General features: G+C 42.1%; 1 protein-coding gene across 1 annotated transcript in view; it reads right to left on the bottom strand.

Moving 5' to 3' along the window:
* Window positions 1-16,361: 16,361 nt before the first annotated feature.
* Window positions 16,362-19,865, bottom strand: part of LOC144163980 (uncharacterized) — a 58,973-nt gene continuing 55,469 nt past the window's right edge. Inside the window, exon 6 of the mRNA XM_077694614.1 lies at window positions 16,362-16,489. Coding sequence (XP_077550740.1) covers window positions 16,457-16,489 — 33 coding nt within the window. The 3' untranslated portion in view covers window positions 16,362-16,456. The remainder of the gene's footprint in view (window positions 16,490-19,865) is intronic.

Here is a 19,865-nt window from a genome sequence, read left to right as displayed (position 1 = left end):
TAAATGAATAAATGACTGAATTACCCATTCGAGAGAATTTGCCAATGATGATGGGAACTGCCGTCAGAAGCGTACGGCCAATCGGGCAAATCAAAGGTGTAGCAGTACTAGTAGTATGAAACTTTACTGAGCCATAAAGTAGGTGTGGTTGCCTAGCCCGGGAATCCAAGTGATGACCGGGCGAACGATGCCCTAGATGTCAGAATATGCTGGACGTCCAGGTGGTCTCCGGTAATCAGGCTCTCCCACAGTTCATGGAGGGGGAGATGGGAAGGAAATGGTGGGAGGTCGAGGTTATGCGCACACTCTAATAAAATGTGGGCTAGTGGGCCAGGCTTACAACAAGAAGTGCATTCGGCGGGAAATTAAGTGGGAAACATGTGGTGTAAGCGAATCGGAAGGATGGATGTATTCGTTTGTATGCGACGAAGAGTAGTTCCCCCTGATTCGGACAGCTTGGAGTGAGGTTGAGAGAAATGTCGGTCGAGTAGATAGTCCTGAAATATGACCAATGGTGTAGACTCTGCTTGCTCTTTAGAGGCCGGGGAGGAGAGTGAGAAGGCTTTCTGATGGGAAAAATTTTTGCCCGTCAATGTACATTGGGCTGATGCTGCGAAAGGTGGCAGAAAGTTGGTGGGGCCACCTGAGTGCGAGTGCGATCGCCTGTTCCTCAGCAATCTGCGTGGATGTTGTATCAATTGAAGCACAGGCTAAAAGGGCTGGTTTGGTGGTGGTGGTTGCATCTTTGTGCTGCCCGCCTGGATACGAGTTGGCGTCTGTATATGCAACGTGCGGACGGTTCCCAAGGGTGCTTCAACGTCAACGTAACCAAACTAAGTTCTCATGCAGGTAAGGTGCTTATTAGCTACAACCAGCAGCACGCGTATACCCACAGACGTGTATTAGCCAAATCCCGATGGGGAAAATGCTAAGGCCCAGGGACTTCTGGGCTGCACCTGCAGCCACGCGCACCTGGCAACAACGCGTTGAACAGCGGTCACTCGGCATTCTGCTGCCAAGAGTCCCAGCCAACCACACTTCTTTGCAGTGCATTATACGTCGTTCCACTGCTCATTGTAAACCTCCGCCCGCTGTGTGACGCAGACATCGGGACCAAAAACGACGTCGTAGGAGTGAATCTTTCCGTGGACGTCGCGGACCGCAAGCGCTGATAAGAATGTGCCACACTCGAAGCAAAGCCACCAGAACAATTCCGGTCCACATCCAGTTCGCTTACGAAAAAAGACGGAAAAAATAACTCGCGCGTAAAAGTCTGAAAAGTAGCCCGCGCCCGTTTTCAAAACGGCAAGTCCGCCACAAAAAGTCTAAAACTGTAATCGCAGCGCGAATTTTCGGTGATCACTCAGAAGCGCCCAACTGCAAAATGTTCCTCGCTCATTCAAATCTCATGATAAGTGCTTAGGCTTCTTTGAGTTACTTTTTGGGTTTAAAAATTGTAGTGTTTGCCTTAATAGATGAACTTTTAATTCACGCAGGAGAAAGCAAGCAGAAGGAAACGTAGTACAATTGATTTAAAACGTAATATTTCAACGTTTAAAAATTGATCTTTGTTCAGTTATTTTACCCTGTGTAGTTAAATTAAACAATATATAAAGCGACGTCCCAATGTATGTACATGCTCACTAAAACAAATCTTGAGGCGATTCTTTAGTCATTCTCTCACATATTTTAGACTCCCTTATGTGCCATGACATGTCGTCGCCGCGAAAGCGCGGGTGAGAGGGTCGTTCTCTTTTGGTGTGGAAGCGCCCCATCTCCTCCGTCAGCTTTTCCAGCCGTGAGCTGAGTGAAGAATTTATAAGCAGAATGATAAAAAAACGGCGTGAAGGGAACGCAGGAAGTCAGAAGGCTCCGATCCAAAGCGATGTTACGGCGCAAAATGTCGCAGCAGCAGAAGCAAGCCATCATATGTGCAGTCACGCTCGCTCGTGGCGAGGAGTTGGACGGAACGAGGGTAAGCCACGGCGTAAGCGAAAGCGCCATGTTTTTATTTGCAATAACTCCACTAATACTGATCGCTGTAACAAAATTTTTGAAGGAGGTGATTACTAGAACTTCGAGAAGGGCTTGCGTTCGGGCTAGTTGGTATTCCATAACGTTCATCTTAAGCGCACAAAATCACACGTACACAGAAGACCAGGACAAGCGCTACTTCTAACTTAATTTTACTGAATCTCGGGGAAATATATGCCGGCAAAAAGGCAAGAGATATAGAAAAGGTCGCGATTATACAAAGATTACAATAACGAAATAACTTTGTGCTGTCCCACATGTGCCAGCCATTACAATGACCAGTTCTTTTTTACAAACGCTGCCTCCTTATCTGTCAGGGCTACCGATGTTGTACTGACACATTGGAAATCGCCTAGTTTCATTTCAGCTGCATCCACTATCTCACGCGTGCGCTGATCAGAGTCATGAAACAATATCACAGAGTTTAGAAAGTACGGCTCTACTGGGGGAATTCACCGCAGTGAGTTGACAGGTCCCCATCCTTTCTTTTCTGTACGTTATTCTGATGTTCGCGTAACCTGTAGTTGACACACCGTGCCGTCTGTCCTACTGCCCTTCCACAGGCCAACGGAACACGGTATACAACCCCTCTATGGGTTTCTACGTACTTGTTTTGGTGCTCAATGCTACATCAAGTATTTTCTTTCTGTACAGGACATGTGTCTCTGCAAAGCCTCGCCAGCTTGAGTGCAGCGGATATTACAACCCGAACGCTAGTTCTGTGCCCTATTTTCTTTAAGCGATGTGGGATACCGTGCAAATACGGTATAACCGCCGCCTTACGGCGCTCATTGCCGTCATGCGCACTGGTTTCTGTTGCTTTGTTTGCCTGCTTCTCACTCCTGCGGACAGCCTCGACGACTACCACAATGACGTGTTCAGGATACCCTGACCGTCTCAGCCGAGACACCTGTGCCTCCACCGCGCTTTGCACGTGATAGACACAGGACATATTGAGGGCATTGGTGAAGCACATCGTCGCTACTGAGCGTTTCGCCAGTTTGGTGTGCGCGGAGTTATAAGGCAGCAGGGGCTTCTGGCTGCGGGGTGCGTAACTCCAGCAAACCTCATTGTCCGAAAACAGGCGGCTCATGTCCAAGAACTGCAGAGCCTTACCCTCTTGCACTTCGTGCGTTACCTGAAGCGGATTCACGCAATCTTCGAAAACTGCCAGTGTTGACCCCACATCGTTTTCAGTGCTAGACGCACCCTTATGAAGGACAACCAAAAAATCACCTACGAAAATCGGCACTTTGACAACATCTGTTGACATCAATCTAACCGCCAGCACCCGGTCGACATGGCCCAGAAAAAGATCGCTCAGCGCTGGAGCAACAAAAAGACTATTTTCTTTTTTAAGGCACCTTCTTTTTAAGACAAAACGACACCCTCTTTTTTATGAAGGTTTCGCCGTTCCAGGAAACATAGGTGGACTGCAGATAGGTGGACTGAGGAAAGCCTCTGGATGTCGTCTCTCGCCTTACTCCGCATGAATCGCCCTAAGAAGACGCAAGCCTCAAGTAGTGCCATCCACATTTCGGAGGACATTACGCTACCTGACCACGTTCGACGCCTCGGACCAAAGTTTTCGTTGGAACCTGTGTTGTCCGGACCTAAGCTGCTAACGCTTGTGCGGAGAGTGGCTAGTGCGGCATTTGAAAGTGAGAGGGACAGGTGTATCTCAGAAGGCGTTGACGTTCTGTTGCATCGTGAACCTGTGCGTCACCGGTTGCCTGTTAAAGGCGTCGTGGGGTATTTGAAACACCACAGCTTGTACGTCGTCCCGTCCGACAAAGAAGGTGGGTTTGGGATTTTTCCTCAGGGTTTGTTGTTTGAGAAGGCAATGAAAGTGATTGGTGATGTAAAGATCGCACGATCGCACGACCTAGCTACATCTACAACACAGATTGGATAACGATGATGAGGTTGATCGGCCGGTTATATGAGCGTATTTGTTCACTAAGGTTAGGTACTTATTGTACCACCAATACAGGAAAGTACAAATAAAGGAAGCTACTGATTAATGCTGAAATTCAGGTTGCAATTTTGGATACTGCGCGTCGGCAAAGCTTGCAAATGAACGTTGACCGAAAGTCCTATAATTTAGGAGAATTCTTCCTCTGCGGCCCTTCGAAGACGCGGTCAAGTGAAAAAGCGGGCTTCTCTGAAAACGGCCCTCACAGCGTCGAAGCAGATGGGAAAAAACTTTCGCGGCCCACGGTACGCTCTCTCCGAAATATGGTGGAAGCTGCGAAGTACCGCATTCTTTCTCCCGCGGAGCCCACTTTCAGATTAGTCATTGAGAAAGCGGGAGAGCGACACACGCCGGACCGAACGAGGCGCGGTGAGGAAATTCTGGGAAGCGATGCAAAGGTAGAGGGGACACCCCTGCTTCCTGTTTTATTTTCTGTTGTTTGTTTGGCATACTGGTTTTGGCGATGGGTACCGAAGGACACGGTCGTGCGACGCGCGCTGTGTTAGTATTCCTGCCCGTAGCAATGCTAGTGACAGACGATTTTCCCTGAGTGCTGAGAACAGATACAACTTTTTCGTATGAAGAAAACAAAACGTTAAGCGATCTTGTATTTACCAAAAAAATAATTACCAGCGTACAAGTTAAAAAAAGACCGAAAGATGGGCACGTATCTCCGCACTATTTGCTATCGCGATGGACCTGCTTATACCTGGATGTACTCAGTCAGCCACATTTCGTCTCCTTGCTCATGTGCGCGGGCATGGCACATGTTGCCTGGTGCTGGGAATTTACGACTCGACGGCAATGTGCTCGTGTAGATGGTGTGACGCCAAGCAAATGAATCGCTTTTCGGTATCGTAAATTTGGGTGTTTACGGTGACAGTGTTACGAATAATTCAACATCAACTTCAAGTCATGCGAATATGGATACCTGCAATACTGTGACAGGAATTTCATCGTACGCAAAACTCCAGGGTGAGTGATCTTATGAACTGAAGAGACTCTATAGTGCGAGAAATGTAGGACTTTTTTTGGTGTTCACGAATACTTTTCTAAACTACCCTGCACTACATGGGCATTGCAACGTACACGGAAGTGAAGATTTGGCAGCGGTGATGTGACAAAAATAATTCTTTTTTCGCGAACTGAGAAACTTAGAAGGAACTAATTGAGTGAACTTGGAAAAACGTTTTTTTATCATTGAAATGTGTGCGACCGTCTTCATTGTTTTATTGAGAATGCATTTCCATTTTAGCCACCGTACTTGCAGCTGTGTGCGTTGAGTACTGAGTGTAATGAACGACTTCTGAGTGCTCCCTTTTCTGTGGACTACCCAGCACCTGTAGGTATTTATGTCTCGGCGGGCGTTCGTGGGGAATGTGCCGCGTAGTGTGGCTGTCGAGCGAGTCACTTAAGCGTGAGCCAGAGTGTTGGAATGCGTCTGCTGTGTTTTTCGATCGCCGTATGTGAACAACTGTTTACTGGTGGTGAAGTAGCGTAGATAATAGCCCTTTATGTAATTAATGGAATGAATAAGCCCCTTGGTTTTGCTTTCCTTGACTGCGTGTGTTTAAGCCTTTTGTGATGAAAACTGGCGAAGTGTTTGCAATCGGAACCTCGCAATCCCTCTATATCGCTGAAGTGTTCACGGAGCATATATTACAGAATGCAGCTAGGCACACAACATAAGTGCAACAGGAGAAGTTCTAGAGATCTGCAAGGCTCTATGCCGGCATGGCAGCGTGCTTAATTTCTCAGCGGCTGCTGCTATCGCGGTGTTTCAAGTAGTGATTCTCTTCTGGCTGCAGCCCATGCAAAAATATTGTATAGTCGGCTATCGAAAAACCTTCTTATGGTTGTCATTAGCTATTTGGCCCAATTATCTTTAGACATTTCTGTGGCTGTGTTTAGCAATTCCTGTCGACATTCCTATGGGTGTCTTTAGATTCTTCTACAGCCATAGCGATATCGAAAGAAGAGCTAAAGACAGCCATAGAACCGGCTATAGAAGAAGCTAAAGACACCCATAGGAATGTCGATACGAATATCTAAATACAACTCAGAAGCGGCTATACAAGACGCTAAATACACCTATAGGAACGTCGATACGAATAGCTAAAGACAACCATAAAACCGGCTACAGAAGAAGCTAAAGACAGCCGCAGAACCGGTTATAGAAGAAGCTAAAGACACCCATTCGAATTCAATTCAATTCAATTCATTTATTCAGCATTCTTAACAAAGAACAACACGAATGCTAGGGCAAGGACAAAAAGCCGCCACGCAGCAGCTTGACAAAGGTTCTTGCACCTGAATTTGGCAAGGTGCAGCGACAAGCATGATCGAACAAAAAAACAAACACAAGCTTACATTGAAATTAATGAAAGAACAAGCGTACAACCAACACATATACATTACACCTTGATACAAAGGTTCACAATGTTTCATAATAAAACAGACAGGAGACAACAACATACAATATTTCATACCTTGAATATCATTTGCAACAATCAAAATATATAGCCAAAACAGCCTTATCATAGATCAAGATATGTGAGCATATTATTATTCAAAACAGTGTCATTGTCATCAACGTCTCAACGTCATCATCGTCATAGCTGTGAGAAATATTTATGGACTTCTTTGTATGTGAAGTTGGCTCTATTATGATGTTTATTCAAAACAGATGGAAGATTATGGGCCAACATTTGTAATTTATAATTGGTACGAAAATAAGGTATATTCCAGACCTCATGCCTACGTGTTTGTATATTTGCACTGTGATATTGTAGATCGGCAAGGGAGGTTAAGAAATGTCTGATGCTAGCTGAAGAAAAACAATACGTCTGTATAAGGCGAAATTCATAAATGTGTTCTATTTTGATTATGTTATGTATTTTAAATGCATCCTGTGTTGTATGGAGACGTTCGATATTTGCAATCAGTCGAATCATTTTCTTCTGGAGGCGGAAAAGTTTCGTTATGTTAGTCTTTGTTGTCGTGGTGCAGCAGTAATTTAGTTGGGAATAAAATAACGCATAATAAATCTGAAGTTTAACCTTTAGTGGAATTAACAAACGGGATCTAGAAAGAGCACCACAAACAGCCGAGAGTTTCCTACAGAGATAGTCGACATGGTTTTCTCAGCTCAGATTGCAAGTAAAATAGACACCAAGAATTTTGTGTGCTTTAACAATTTCTACAGGTTGGTCGTCGATGTATATGGTTTGATGCGAGCTAACTTTTTTATTCTTAGCACAGAAAATTATAGCTTTGGTTTTTACAGGGTTAATGTTTAATTTATTTAACTTTGACCAAGTTGTTAATTCCTTTAGTACTAAATTGCATCTGTGGATTAGGTCATGTATATCGGGTCCAATAAAGAAGAAAGTACTGTCGTCCGCATACATCACATATTTTACCCCTTCACCAATATTTACCATGTCGTTTATATAAGTGATGAATAGCAACGGACCCAAACACTTCCCTGGGGTACGCCGGAAGTTATCGGCAAAAAAGTTGATTTATGGTTATTTATATAAACAGATTGGGTTCGGTTGCTTAAATATGATTCGAGTAATGGTAATGGTATACCACGAATTCCATACGAGGAGAGCTTGTTTAGCAAAAGTTTGTGATTCAAGCAGTCAAAAGCTTTACTGAAATCAATAAAAACACCAATTGTGAACATATTGTAGTTGATACCCTGTAAAATGCTTTCCTTAATCGCTAATAAGGCTGTGTCGCTAGACCTGCCCTTTCGGAAACCAAACTGTGAGTTGGATATAATGTTTTTCATGTGAAAATATTTTGTTACACGGGCATATATAACTTTTTACAGTCCCTTAGAAAAAATAGGAAGCACTGATATGGGTCTATAATTAGATGCAGAATTTCTGTCACCACCTTTGTCACCACCCTTGCTCGTTTCATTTTAGTTGGGAATTTTCCTGTTGAGAGCGATAGATTAAAAATGTGAGCCAGGGGATGGGTGATATATTGCAAAACATATTTAATTGGTTTTATTTGTAAGTCGTCTGTATCCAATGCTTTGCTGTTCGAAAGGCTCATAAAGGTGTTCTAAACTTAATTCTCATCTGTTGGCATCAGAAATATGCTATCGTTAGAACTATGACGGTCAGCAAATGAAACAGGGCTATTATCATAGGGAACAATATTTACTAGGTATTGATTAAAATATTCAGCGAGCGCAGTGCCATTGAGCTTACGACAGCCTACACTTAACATTTTGGGGGACGGGCTGCCTTTATCCCGTCCAAGAACACTGTTTATGAGTTTCCGTGTCGCGTCAGGGCTCCTTTGGTTGATGTCAGCGAACAAGTGCTCATAGTACCCTATTTTTGCCCGTCTCAGTTCCGCATTGAGTCGATTGCGCGTTTTCTTAAATTCCTTCAGTGTTAATTCTGAACGCGTTCGCAGAAAAGAATGATACATCTTATTTTTTCTTTTATCATACGAATATGATCCTCCCCGGTAATCCATGGCTTTCTGATTTTCCCTGATTGTTTGTAAATATTAAATGGAAAGTATTTAGCGTAAGTGGTTGCAAAAATGTCTAGGAATTTGTTGTAAACCATTTCAACATGAGTTTCGATCAATACAGAAGACGAATTCTCAGACATTATGTCAGATTTGAATAACTGAAGGTTATGCTCAGTAACGGATTGAAAAATAACCGGATCAAATTGGTCCCGTTTTTGTGGCGCATCACTCTGGTACATAATAAAAACTGGGCAGTGATCGCTAATGTCACATGTGACGGTTCCAGTGCTGCGAATGAATATTTCTGAGTTTATGACGAAAATATCCAGCAATGTTGAACTAGAGCTTGTAATCCTTGTAGGTGTTTTAATGGGATTGACGAAAGCAAAAGAATGAATTCTAGTAGTAAATTCGCGGACAGCACTGTTATCTTCTAACATGTTCAAATTGAAATCCCCGCCACAAATCAGGCGATACGAATCGCTAAAGACAGCCATAGAAAAATCTAAAGATTATTGGGCCAAATAGGTAAAGACGACCATAAAAAGGATTTTGTATAGCCGACCATACAATATTTTTGTATGGGATATATCGACTTAACGCCATTACGGCAGAGGGCGTGGACCTGTTTGTAGTAAATCCACGTTGTGCCGACGTTATGATGTTATTATGTTCTATGTATTTTCGTAGACGAACAGAGATAAGTTTTTCAAACACAGTGTTTATAACGCTCAAGACTGGTATTGGCCGATAACTTCGAGGTTCATTACGATCACCGCTTCTGAAAATTGGTGACACTCTTGCTAGTTTTAGGTTGTCAGGGTATACCCCTTTAATTATGGCATAATTAAAATAAATAAATAGACGAAGTAATTGGGGCCTAAGTACATCAATAGTCTCCGTCAGAACACGAACGGTGACACCATCATGACCGGCGACTTTCCTGTCTGTCAGCATTGATATAAAGTTCAGAATATGAGGATAGTCAATTTTGTCAATTGTAAAGGAGCATATCATCGTGTTGCCGCTTGCATCCCATTGCATCGAAGGAACCTGGCTAGCTAAGTGCGACCCTATGGTAGTAAAGTATGAACTAAATTTTTTTACGGTACTAGTATCAACTGAGTCTGGAATGACAGATGTTTTAGTGGGTTTGCCTACAACGTTATTGATAACATCCGACATTTTTTTAGCATTGCCTTGCGCTTGCTGCACCTGTGAAGTATAGTATTCTTTCTTTCTTTTCCTTATCATATCGACCACTTTGTTCCTAGCGAGTCGGAATTCCTGCGCGTAGAAGTCGTTCTGTTTATGTAGCTTCCATTTACGATACCTAGCGTTTCGTTCTTTTATGGCGTTCAGTAAGGGATTTGTCATCCAATAGCAGAGCGGTTGCTCGTAAATATAGCTATGGTGGGTTGTGCAGCTGCAAATTATGGACGATAAAGAACTAACTAAGTTAAAAAACTCTGTATGCACTTATTCAGACAAGATGTCATGGTAGTGGGTGTTTTGAAGCTTACTGCACAGCTGGGCCTAATTGATCCTCGCATTCATAGTAGGTTTCTTGTTATCGGGAGCAGCCCTATCAGTGCGAAGCAAAGCAAACGCAGGGGAATGGTTGCTCATGCATTCATTGTAAACGCCGGCAAAGGCTGAGTCCATGTTACTCAAAATATGTCAATGCTCGTGGCGGTAGTTTTTGTGATTCTGGTAGGCACATTAATCAGGTTATGAAAACTGCATGACTGCAGAAGTAATGTATAATCAACGTTTTGTCCCGCTGAGGTGTCAATGTTAAAGTCACCTGTAAGTAGTACGGGATGCTTATTGCCGTAGCTTAAAACGTTTAGAAGATTTTCCATTCTGTCAAGGAAGAGCGGTACGCTAGAATTAGGAGGTCGATAGACGACGCCTGTAACTGTTCCAGATGTCAGTGTTACAAATATCGTTTCTGAGACATCGTCAATAATCCATATATCTTGTCTAGCGTTATACCGCACGGAAGACTTGATAAAAAGTGCTGCTCCACCACCACGCGATGATGTATCCCTACAAGGTGACAGGAAATTATACCCGTGGAAAGAAATCTGCTGGACGTTCTTTAACCATGTTTTGGATGAAGCAACAACATCGAAACCAAACTCGTGCCTGCTCAGAAAACTTAACAGCAAGTTCTCGTTTTTCCGCAGACTTCGAATATTACAGTGAACAACGGAAAAATGTGAATGCTTGAAAAACTCTCCGTTGACCTGGCTACAACTAAAGGCCATATGAATCTAGAAGTGGTACCATAAAGAAGTAGCAGGCATTAAGTTTACTTTAGACAGGTTCTCCTCAGTCGCTATGTGCAGAATTCGAGAATTCTCGGTCTTCCTCATCAAGATTTTGCCTTGGGAGACCCAAGCAAATTTCCAAATCATTTCTCGTTTTTTCCGCACCGCCTTACCGAGCAGCACCTTATTCTCTGGGCACAAATGTCCGTTCACATACACTGGCTCGTTGCTTTTGTACCCGAGCGTAGATGCCAAGAGCCTCTGCTTACGTGCCTTCAGTAGAATTTCATCTCTTTTCGTCCTCGAGATGAATTTCACAACATGTTTTCTTGGAACGCGGTGAATCGTATCGATGTCGTGTGTACACAGCCTAGCTTTTAACGTAGTAGAAATCGTTGCCATTACGTCAACCAATGACTCTTCGGCAGAGGCATGCACGCCTTTTATCTCCAAGTTGTTACGCGTGCTGTATGTTTTAGTTCCACGATATTGTAATTCAAAGTTTTTTTCTTCCCATGTGAAGAATACTGCGAAAAACTTCTCTGTAAGACTCTGTTGTCCTAAGTTTAGGCATGGTACCTCCGTCCTTCGATGAGGCTGTATACTGTTAAGCCGGGACATAAAGAAGCTGAAAACATTCACAATTTGTCCCTACATCCAGGGTTTCGCCACATGCAGGTTTTGAGTTAAGGTTCACGTGAATGAAAGAAAAAGGAAACCAAAACGCTAGACATTAGTGATGGTGAACTCACCGCTCAAGGATTGATTTCATGGTGAAAAACTGCGTGATTTGCGCGTGCAAATTTCCTACAAGTCACTTCAAAGAAGCACGGTCACTTACCCCCGCATTCATAAACATAACTTAAGCATAACTTTTCACACTTTCGGTGCCTGAACCCGTTTCAAGGACCAAATTGATGCTGAAAGGACACTTTTTCGTGAACTTGGTGCTCTTTTCCGACTCGAAAGTTTGGAAAGTGTGCTAGCTGGATGCTGGCACTGAGCGGCGGCGTTCTTCTTTCTCGCCGGTGGAGACGGGATTTAAAATTGCGAGCCTGTCTCGATAAGAGAGAACTTTTCGTTTTGTGGCAGCAGAACTCATCACCCACGAATGGACACCACAGGTAGCAGTTGAGACGCGTGACAACACGCCGAAAGGCAGGCCAAACACTTAACCGACACCGCATTTACACGTGGAAGCGCACGGTAGTTCGCGGTGCGGAAGAAGTTCGCTAAATTAGGACATTTAGCCAGCCAATTTTTCCGAAAAAGTGCAACGAACAACGGCTCATCAGCGTAGCTAATTCGTTACATCCAGGTTAGCCGTCGCGACGCCTTCGTTACACAGAGGTCGCGAAGACATGGCTTTCAATGGGGTTGCCAATGGCGAATTGAAAAACTTTGTTAAATCCAGGAATTTATTACACAGAGGTTCGTTACATCCAGTTTTACCTGTATTTTTACCTGTATTGCAATGTTTTTAGCGTTATTGGCAGTGAAGCACAGGTTACGACATGCACACATATGACACATTATTTATATATGTTCATATTACTGAAATATTTCGCACGAGTATAAAAATAGATTTCGGTTAACCTACGATAAGGATTTAGGCATGTACCGGGTGACATACACATCCAAGTTTTTTTATATATGTCATTCTGTCCGCTGCTACGTCTGCTACATAAAGTGTCAAAGTAAGCTACGTACAACAGGCTATTTAACCGAAACGGTACAGTTATAAGGAACATCTTTCACATAAATGAACAGCAACATTATAAGAAATAGCGGTTCTGACACATAACTATCTGGGCTTTTGTTTCACATTATGTAAAACTGAAGTAGATGGTGAGGTACGTTTTGATAACACAAACTTTTTTTGCAAAAAGTTCCTCTTACTATGAGGAACTTTTGTGAAACCAGATTGGTGTACTGTGTGCGCGAAAGCATCGCATGTGTTGTTTCTTTATTTGCGCTTTGGGGCTTTAAAAGAATTTATGATGCACTTTAAATGTAGGTTGGACGCTCATTCAGCTTTCGCGCACCTCCCAAGTTTCTGAAGGAATGCGTGGCATTCTTTTTTGGGGAAATTTTCTCATAAAATCTTCGTCTGACGCCGTTGAAGATTCGGAGCACCGAGAAGTGGCAAGTTGGTAGAGAGACATGCTAACTAAAAGCGCAGAAAAAACGCGGGAAAAAGAGAAGAACTAAACAGGACAAGCACTTACTAACAAGCGCTTACTAACTTGTGTCAGCGTCCGATCCGTCACCCTCCATAATTAGGAATAAGCCTATCTTGAAGATAGCTTTCAGTAAAAAGGCGCCATTTTTCTTGGTTTCGCACTGTTCGGTGCTGCTGCTATCGATCTGCCAACATTCGCGCGGATCATCGGCCAATTGTTGCGGTGCATGTGATTGCTGATTTCTTCCCGATTGTTGTTGAATTACGTGAGTTTGTGCGTGTATGATGCGCCACAAGGGTGCGATGTGTCGATATTTTCCGCTTTTGGTTTCATTAAACTCAGTTGTTAGTAAGCGCTTGTCCTGTGTAGTTCTCTTTATCCCGTGTTTTTCTGCCCCTTTAGTTAGCATGTCATTGAAGATACTAATGTTTTATTCTTTAAACTACGAACGAAAAAAGAAGAAACAAATATGATTGCCTCGCTGAACGTTTCAATGACGAAGTGGCAATCGGAGCACATTGCATGTATCACGTTTATTGAGTCGTAAAACAACTCTACGTTTTGCTGTTACGGCATACTGAAATATTTATTTTAGCAGTAGAGCGGAGAACGTTAAAAGAAAGCCCCTGCTCGGAAAAGTGGAGAAGGGAAAAGATAAAGTGAATGACATGCACGACTACCGTATGCGATTGGCATGCGACTGATCGTTAGGACGGTCGTACCTTAGTCCCGTAATCTGTGCGCTGCGAAGATCAATTCGTTGTATAGGTTTGTTGAGGCCTAAAAGTTGTATCAGATGAAGTCTGAATACTACTTGGTTATCAAAAAATTGATTTCCTCTGATTACTATATGCGGGGATGCCGACTGTGTAGAAAAAAATCCTGCCTTCTTACGTGCTTATGCAATAAAAACAAATGTCCGCCTCACGGGTCAACTCTATGAAGTCTCTCTTTTTATGCGTTTTCCGGGTTGATGCAAACTATTACGTGCAGACATGGCCACCCTGAACTCTGTACTGTTAAGAATCATTGCTTAGAGTTCACATTGAACACTTTGTATGAAATGTTTTCCTCGCGCTTCCGAATGTGTCTGTTTTTGCTCTTCAACCCACCGCCTACGCTCTAACAGCCTTCCATACATTCGTATATTTCATTGAGAGAGCACTTCATATATTGCTTTATTTTGGGATGCTTTGAATGTCATACTGATGGCTCAACTATGTTTCTTTGTAGTCCTTGGCAAAAGTGTAACTCTTGCGGGTGTGACGCAGTGAAAAATGTGGGCCTTACATATAAAATTTTTCCCACTCCGAAGATTGTTAAAATACCTACTCTGTTAATGCTTCGCGGCAGAAAAACATTTATTCTTAGCGACGCAAAGCGAGAACTCATCGCAGTAAAAATGTCTATTTACACTCCCTTTCTACTGAAAAATAGGCAACAGAATAGCTGTGCCTGTATTTTTCTCGTATTTTAGATTGTCGGGCCCCTTTTTAAGGAGACCGTATGCTCACAGAATTGCGTCATGGTCTGCCTACATACGTGCTGGGAACATCGCAATACGGGCAAATACGAAGTAGAAACATGCGAGCTTCAAAGTACTAATGAAACATTTCGAACTTTAAGCGTGAACTTGCGTTCATTGCGTGGTATAGAAAACGAGCAGCCGTTTTGTGGCAGCCCTCCCGATCACTCTGAATAGCCCCCGTAGGCATGGGCCCATCGACTTATTCACAATATGATTCGATGTGCGTTCTTCTAGTTTGATTGCGTTATAGGCACCTTATAGGTTATAGGCGTCATAGGCACCTAATGTGAAACGTTACGCTAATGTTTCCAGAATTGGAGTTGCAGGTTCGGTTTATTTTATCATTTGTAATGTCAATACATTCACCAATACTATTCTTTTTATTATTTTCATTTCGAATAAAATATTTAGAAACGCGTTAAAACAAACCAAGGTATTTTGTTCCTATATGAAAATACCTTTCGGAAATGTTTCAACCAGGAGAGCGAGCCATTCTTGGAGCTGTTCTGTTTGGACGAAGCAGGTGAATGCATTGAAAGTACCTTTAGACTTGTACATGGTCATCAATTTCCTGACTACTTGTGCTCTGGTACCCGTTCTCTTTATTCTACCTAATGTCTTATCTTTTCTTTATATGCCGCAGTGCGAAAATGCGAATTAAAAAAAGAAGTTCGATTAAGCTTTTTGTTTTTAGGAGTGCCTGTCTACGAATTTCCACTACTGTTAATATTGGGATACGGCAACGAAGGGAATGTATTCACAAGTAGTATTTACTATAACGAACAGTATAGTAATGGCAGGTAAAGCCACCATGATGTCTCAGGAAGAGCAGGCACGCCAACATCGGCGAGCGTCTTCATCTTTCTCCTCCAACCTGTGGGTCCGCTTATCCCAGAGGGCGCGTACCTGAACAGTGGGGTTGGCCACCGGTTATGTTTATACTTAAAGTAGTGAGGAGCCAAGGAAACAAGCCCGTGTCAGTATCATTGCGTCTTGAATGGTATATTTCTTTGCGTTAAGCTCAGTTTAGTTTAGAAAGTAGAAATATTGCGGGATGCAGAGCTTTCATTGGCCTTCATGCCGTGTAAGCCGCCTGCTTAACGGGATGAGGTTGCGTTCAATGTTAGGGGAGCCTATCTGTGCTCCTACGTTAAGTTGACATGGGAGTGATCTTCATACGCTGCTGGAAAGATAACTCGTGTGCACAGAGGAGTTACATAGGGGCTAGTTAAGTAATTACACTTCTTATAGGCGAAATATTCCCTTTAAAAACGGCTACCATACAAACTTTTTTTCTAATGCTGAAATATTTACGCTGCCTTTTGCGAACTTGAAACGGCCCCCAGAACTAATGAAAACATCGCGAAATTCACCAATGCTTTGCTTGATATAGCGCGCAATTTTTACCACTTTTACAAGATCGCGAAACACACCCTAGAGCCCGCGAGATAACCTTGCTGCAATGTACATTTATTGACGACATTTTTTTAAATGGCATATTTTACCACCATCAAGCGAGAAACACTACACAGCATGTAACAAAGAGGAAAGTAGATAAGAAATAATTATTCTAGGGAACTCCACGCTAGCGTAACATTTGAAGGAATGGCATACACACTCTAGTGTTGAGATGCCGTTCGCAAGTGAATTCGGCGCTTTCTTGGGGCCTCTTTATATGGACTAAAACAGTGAATTTCAATTTGATACTTCGTTTTTTGCGCAGCATTTGCTTTCGGATACTTCTCCTGAACTCCTGTTTCAGCCAGTGAACTGCGTTTCTCACTGCGTTTGCTCCGAATGCTCGCCGAATGTAAAAGATGCATGCCCGTAGTGTCTATCCCCACCACATAAAAAATGTGCAGTTTCCTTTTCTTTTACCCTTTTATTTTTTTCTGCCCAGCAACTTATACATATACGAAATGGGGTTATATTGTTCCAAATTTTTTTGGCGTGGTGCTCAGGCCGGTGGGGGCACGTCCTTGATGCATTCCTGCGAAAAGATAAATCGAACAAGTAAAATAGTTATATTCAATAAAGAAGTCCGAATATTGGCGCTTCAGTTACAAAGCATTGTATTCTTTTTTTTATTTTCTGAGGACAGAAAATTAAGCAAATGCTTATAAGCAAAATGACAACGTGCCGAACTCCTCACTGTATTAGAAGCAAATGCTTTCACTAATGTTATAAAAAACCCTACTCGTATACAACTCAACTCTTCAACTCTAATTTATTACTAACGAGAACAACATACCACTTTGCTCAGGGGTACTAGGAGCTCAGATAAGTGATCATCTACCAATTTATTTTGTCATGAGTAGCACTGGTTTACAAATCAAAAGATCAAAAAAGCCCGTAATCGAATATCGCAACATCAACGATATAACAATGCAGCAGTTTTATAGTGGATTGTCAAATGCAAATTGGGATGCAGTTTTTCGTTCTGAAGATCCCGATGATGCGGACGAAATATTTATTGAGAATTTCAAGAGCATATATGACAAGTGCTTTCCTTATAAAACAAAACGTAAACCTCGTAAGGCACGTAAACCCTGGATCACTAGTGACTGCTTGAAAGCGATAAAGGAAAAAAATGCTCTTTACCAACTTTTTTTAAGAACTAGAAATTCAGAAGATTTACAAAATTTTAAACAACATAGAAATAAAACAAACAGCCTCTTGCGTAAAAGTAGAAATTGGTATTTTGAGAATTTGTTCAGCACTGATGGAGCACAAAGCTCTGAAATAATTGGGAAGCACCTAAATGCTTTACTCAAACCGCAATCTGGTCTAAATTCGGGTCCACTAGAAATAGTTGTGAACTGCCAAACACTAGCTGGCCAAGACCTTGCTAATACATTTAATGACTATTTTGTATCTATTACAAATAGCACCCACGACCCAAATTGTACACGCTTTCTTAATTTTAGGCTTAAGTTACGAGAAAGTGCATTATTATATTTTACCACAGCTGTAGAAATTCGAGAAACAATGCTCTCTTTAAAAAACAGCAATAGCTGCGACATAAATTAAACAAATTGCAAATTAAACGGCTTGCAAAGTAAACCAATTAAAAACATCATTGACACTACAGCTCGGGTTTTAGAATACATAATAAATCAAATATTTTCACAGAAAAAATTCCCCAAAAGACTCCAATTAGCAAGAGTATCCGTAATTTTCAAGGGTGGCGATAGAAACATAATGTCAAATTATAGACCTATATCTATATTGCCGATATTTTCGAAAGTCATTGAGAAACTGATACACAAACGAATGACAGCCTTCATGACCATACATACCATTATAACACCTTGCCAGTTTGGGTTTATAAAAAATCGTTCCACTGAAAGTGCATTATTGTTTTAAAAGGAAATAATTCTGAACTCTTTCGAGCAACAATCTTACATGCTTGGGATTTTTGTGGACTATTCAAAAGCATTCGATAGAATAAATCATAGAACCCTTGCCGAAAAGCTAGAACACTATGGTTTTCGTGGACAATTTCTCCAGCTTTTAAAGCTATTTGAATGACCGCAAGCAGCAAGTAATAATAGATGGTTCCAAATCAACGTTTCTTTCATTATGGGGGGGTATACCACAAGGAAGTATTCTTGGACCGTTATTTTTTAATATCTATGTCACTGATGTCGCATATATTGACGAAGGCTGTCGTTTTGTTATGTACGCTGATGATATCAGTCTTTATTTTTCTGAGAACACAGCAACGGAACTTGAAACAAAGGCAAACAAGGTACTAGCATTATTGAATTCATGGAGCTTAACAAATTCTGTAAGTATAAACGTGTCTAAAACCAAAGCAGTCCTTTTTCGTCCCAGAAATAAAAAAGTTGATCTGTCATTATCCTTAACCCTTGGTACATGTAACACCGAACTAGTTTCAACTGTAAAAAATCTAGGCATAATATTTAATGAATGCATGTCATGTAATCCGCATGTACAAAGTGTGTGCCGTAGGCTTGCCCGTACGGTTGGTGTATTATCCCGCTAGCGTACTGTCCTACCCCAAAATGTAAAAATCTTGATTTATAATTCCCTTTTTCTGTCTACGTTAACCTATTGTTTTCTTGTATGGGGTACTACGACAAAGACAAATATAAATAAAATTCACATCCTTCAAAAAAAAGCTGTAGAGCTCTTGTAAATGTTCGTTACGACGCACATACTGGGCCAATTTTTCACAACCTTAAACTACTCCCGGTGCAAAATTTATATGATTCAATATTACTTACGCGCCACAATAATAGGATTAAAAAGAATGATTCTTTCTTGAGAGACATTGCTGCTGTAACAGTTCGGGTAAGCACTTACGACACACTCTGTACAGACATTTGGAAAATACCATATATACGAACGGACTACGGAATACAAATGCTTAGATTTTTCTCCTGTTATACTAAATTCATCCCCGATTTAACCATGTACTCTTATATTTCCTGTTTCCTTGCCACTCCTCGGCTTTTGTATCGAGAATAATTTTTGTTCTTGTTCCTTTACGCTGGTGTAATTTTGTGGCACATGTATTTCCCACACCTATTGTTCATGTCTTTGTATGTGAGATTATAATTGTGATGGTCTGCTTTGTTTCTGGTTTATGTAATTTTAGGACACATGTATTTTTCACAACGCTGCTGTAACTGTACACGGGTCACAGGCCCTTGTCAAGCCTTATAAAAAGAAACGTAAAGAAAAGAAAAAAAGGCTTTTTGTCTGTGCCCCTCAATATAGAATGGCTATGTGGAAATAAACATTGACTTGACTTGACTTGACTTGACTAACTCTATGCATGTTTTTCCATATTAAGAAGGTTACCAGCGCACGCAGACGGGGACACGGAAGCACGAAACGACAGGACAAGGGGCTGAACTACAACTGATTTTTTATCTAGGAAAGAAAGTCATATAGAACACCGCACATCCAATAGCACGGACAACACAACCAGACGTCAACACTTATCTTCTCGCCTACAGCATGTTACATACATAGCACTAGATAATCCTTTTCTTTTTGCGAGAGCGCAACAGAAGGCATGCTTATACAGTTTTTTTTAAGCCGCTCAATTTCAAGCGCTTGGACAACCTCGCGTGCGTGCTTTCCCTCGAGCCTTTCCTTCGAAGTTCTTATATTCCCTGAGCCTCTCGTTGACGCATCTACCCGCCTGGCCAATACAAGTCTTGCCGCAGTTTAAGGAGACAGAGTAAACAACTCCTTCGTTACACTGGACAAGCTGCTGCCTGTGCTTCTTCAGGCATCCCACTTTTTCACCGCCCTTGAGATCAAGAAGCTAGGACGGATCCTCTGCACTACAACGACAGAAGCTTTGGCCGATGCTAGCCCAATCTTAGATA

Source organism: Haemaphysalis longicornis, unplaced genomic scaffold (genome assembly GCF_048455015.1).
Source record: "Haemaphysalis longicornis isolate Haplotype H1 unplaced genomic scaffold, Haemaphysalis longicornis Haplotype H1 scaffold_13, whole genome shotgun sequence".
Lineage (NCBI taxonomy): Eukaryota > Metazoa > Arthropoda > Arachnida > Ixodida > Ixodidae > Haemaphysalis > Haemaphysalis longicornis.
Note: the sequence above shows the minus strand (reverse complement) of the source record. Positions and strands in the feature narration are given on the sequence as shown.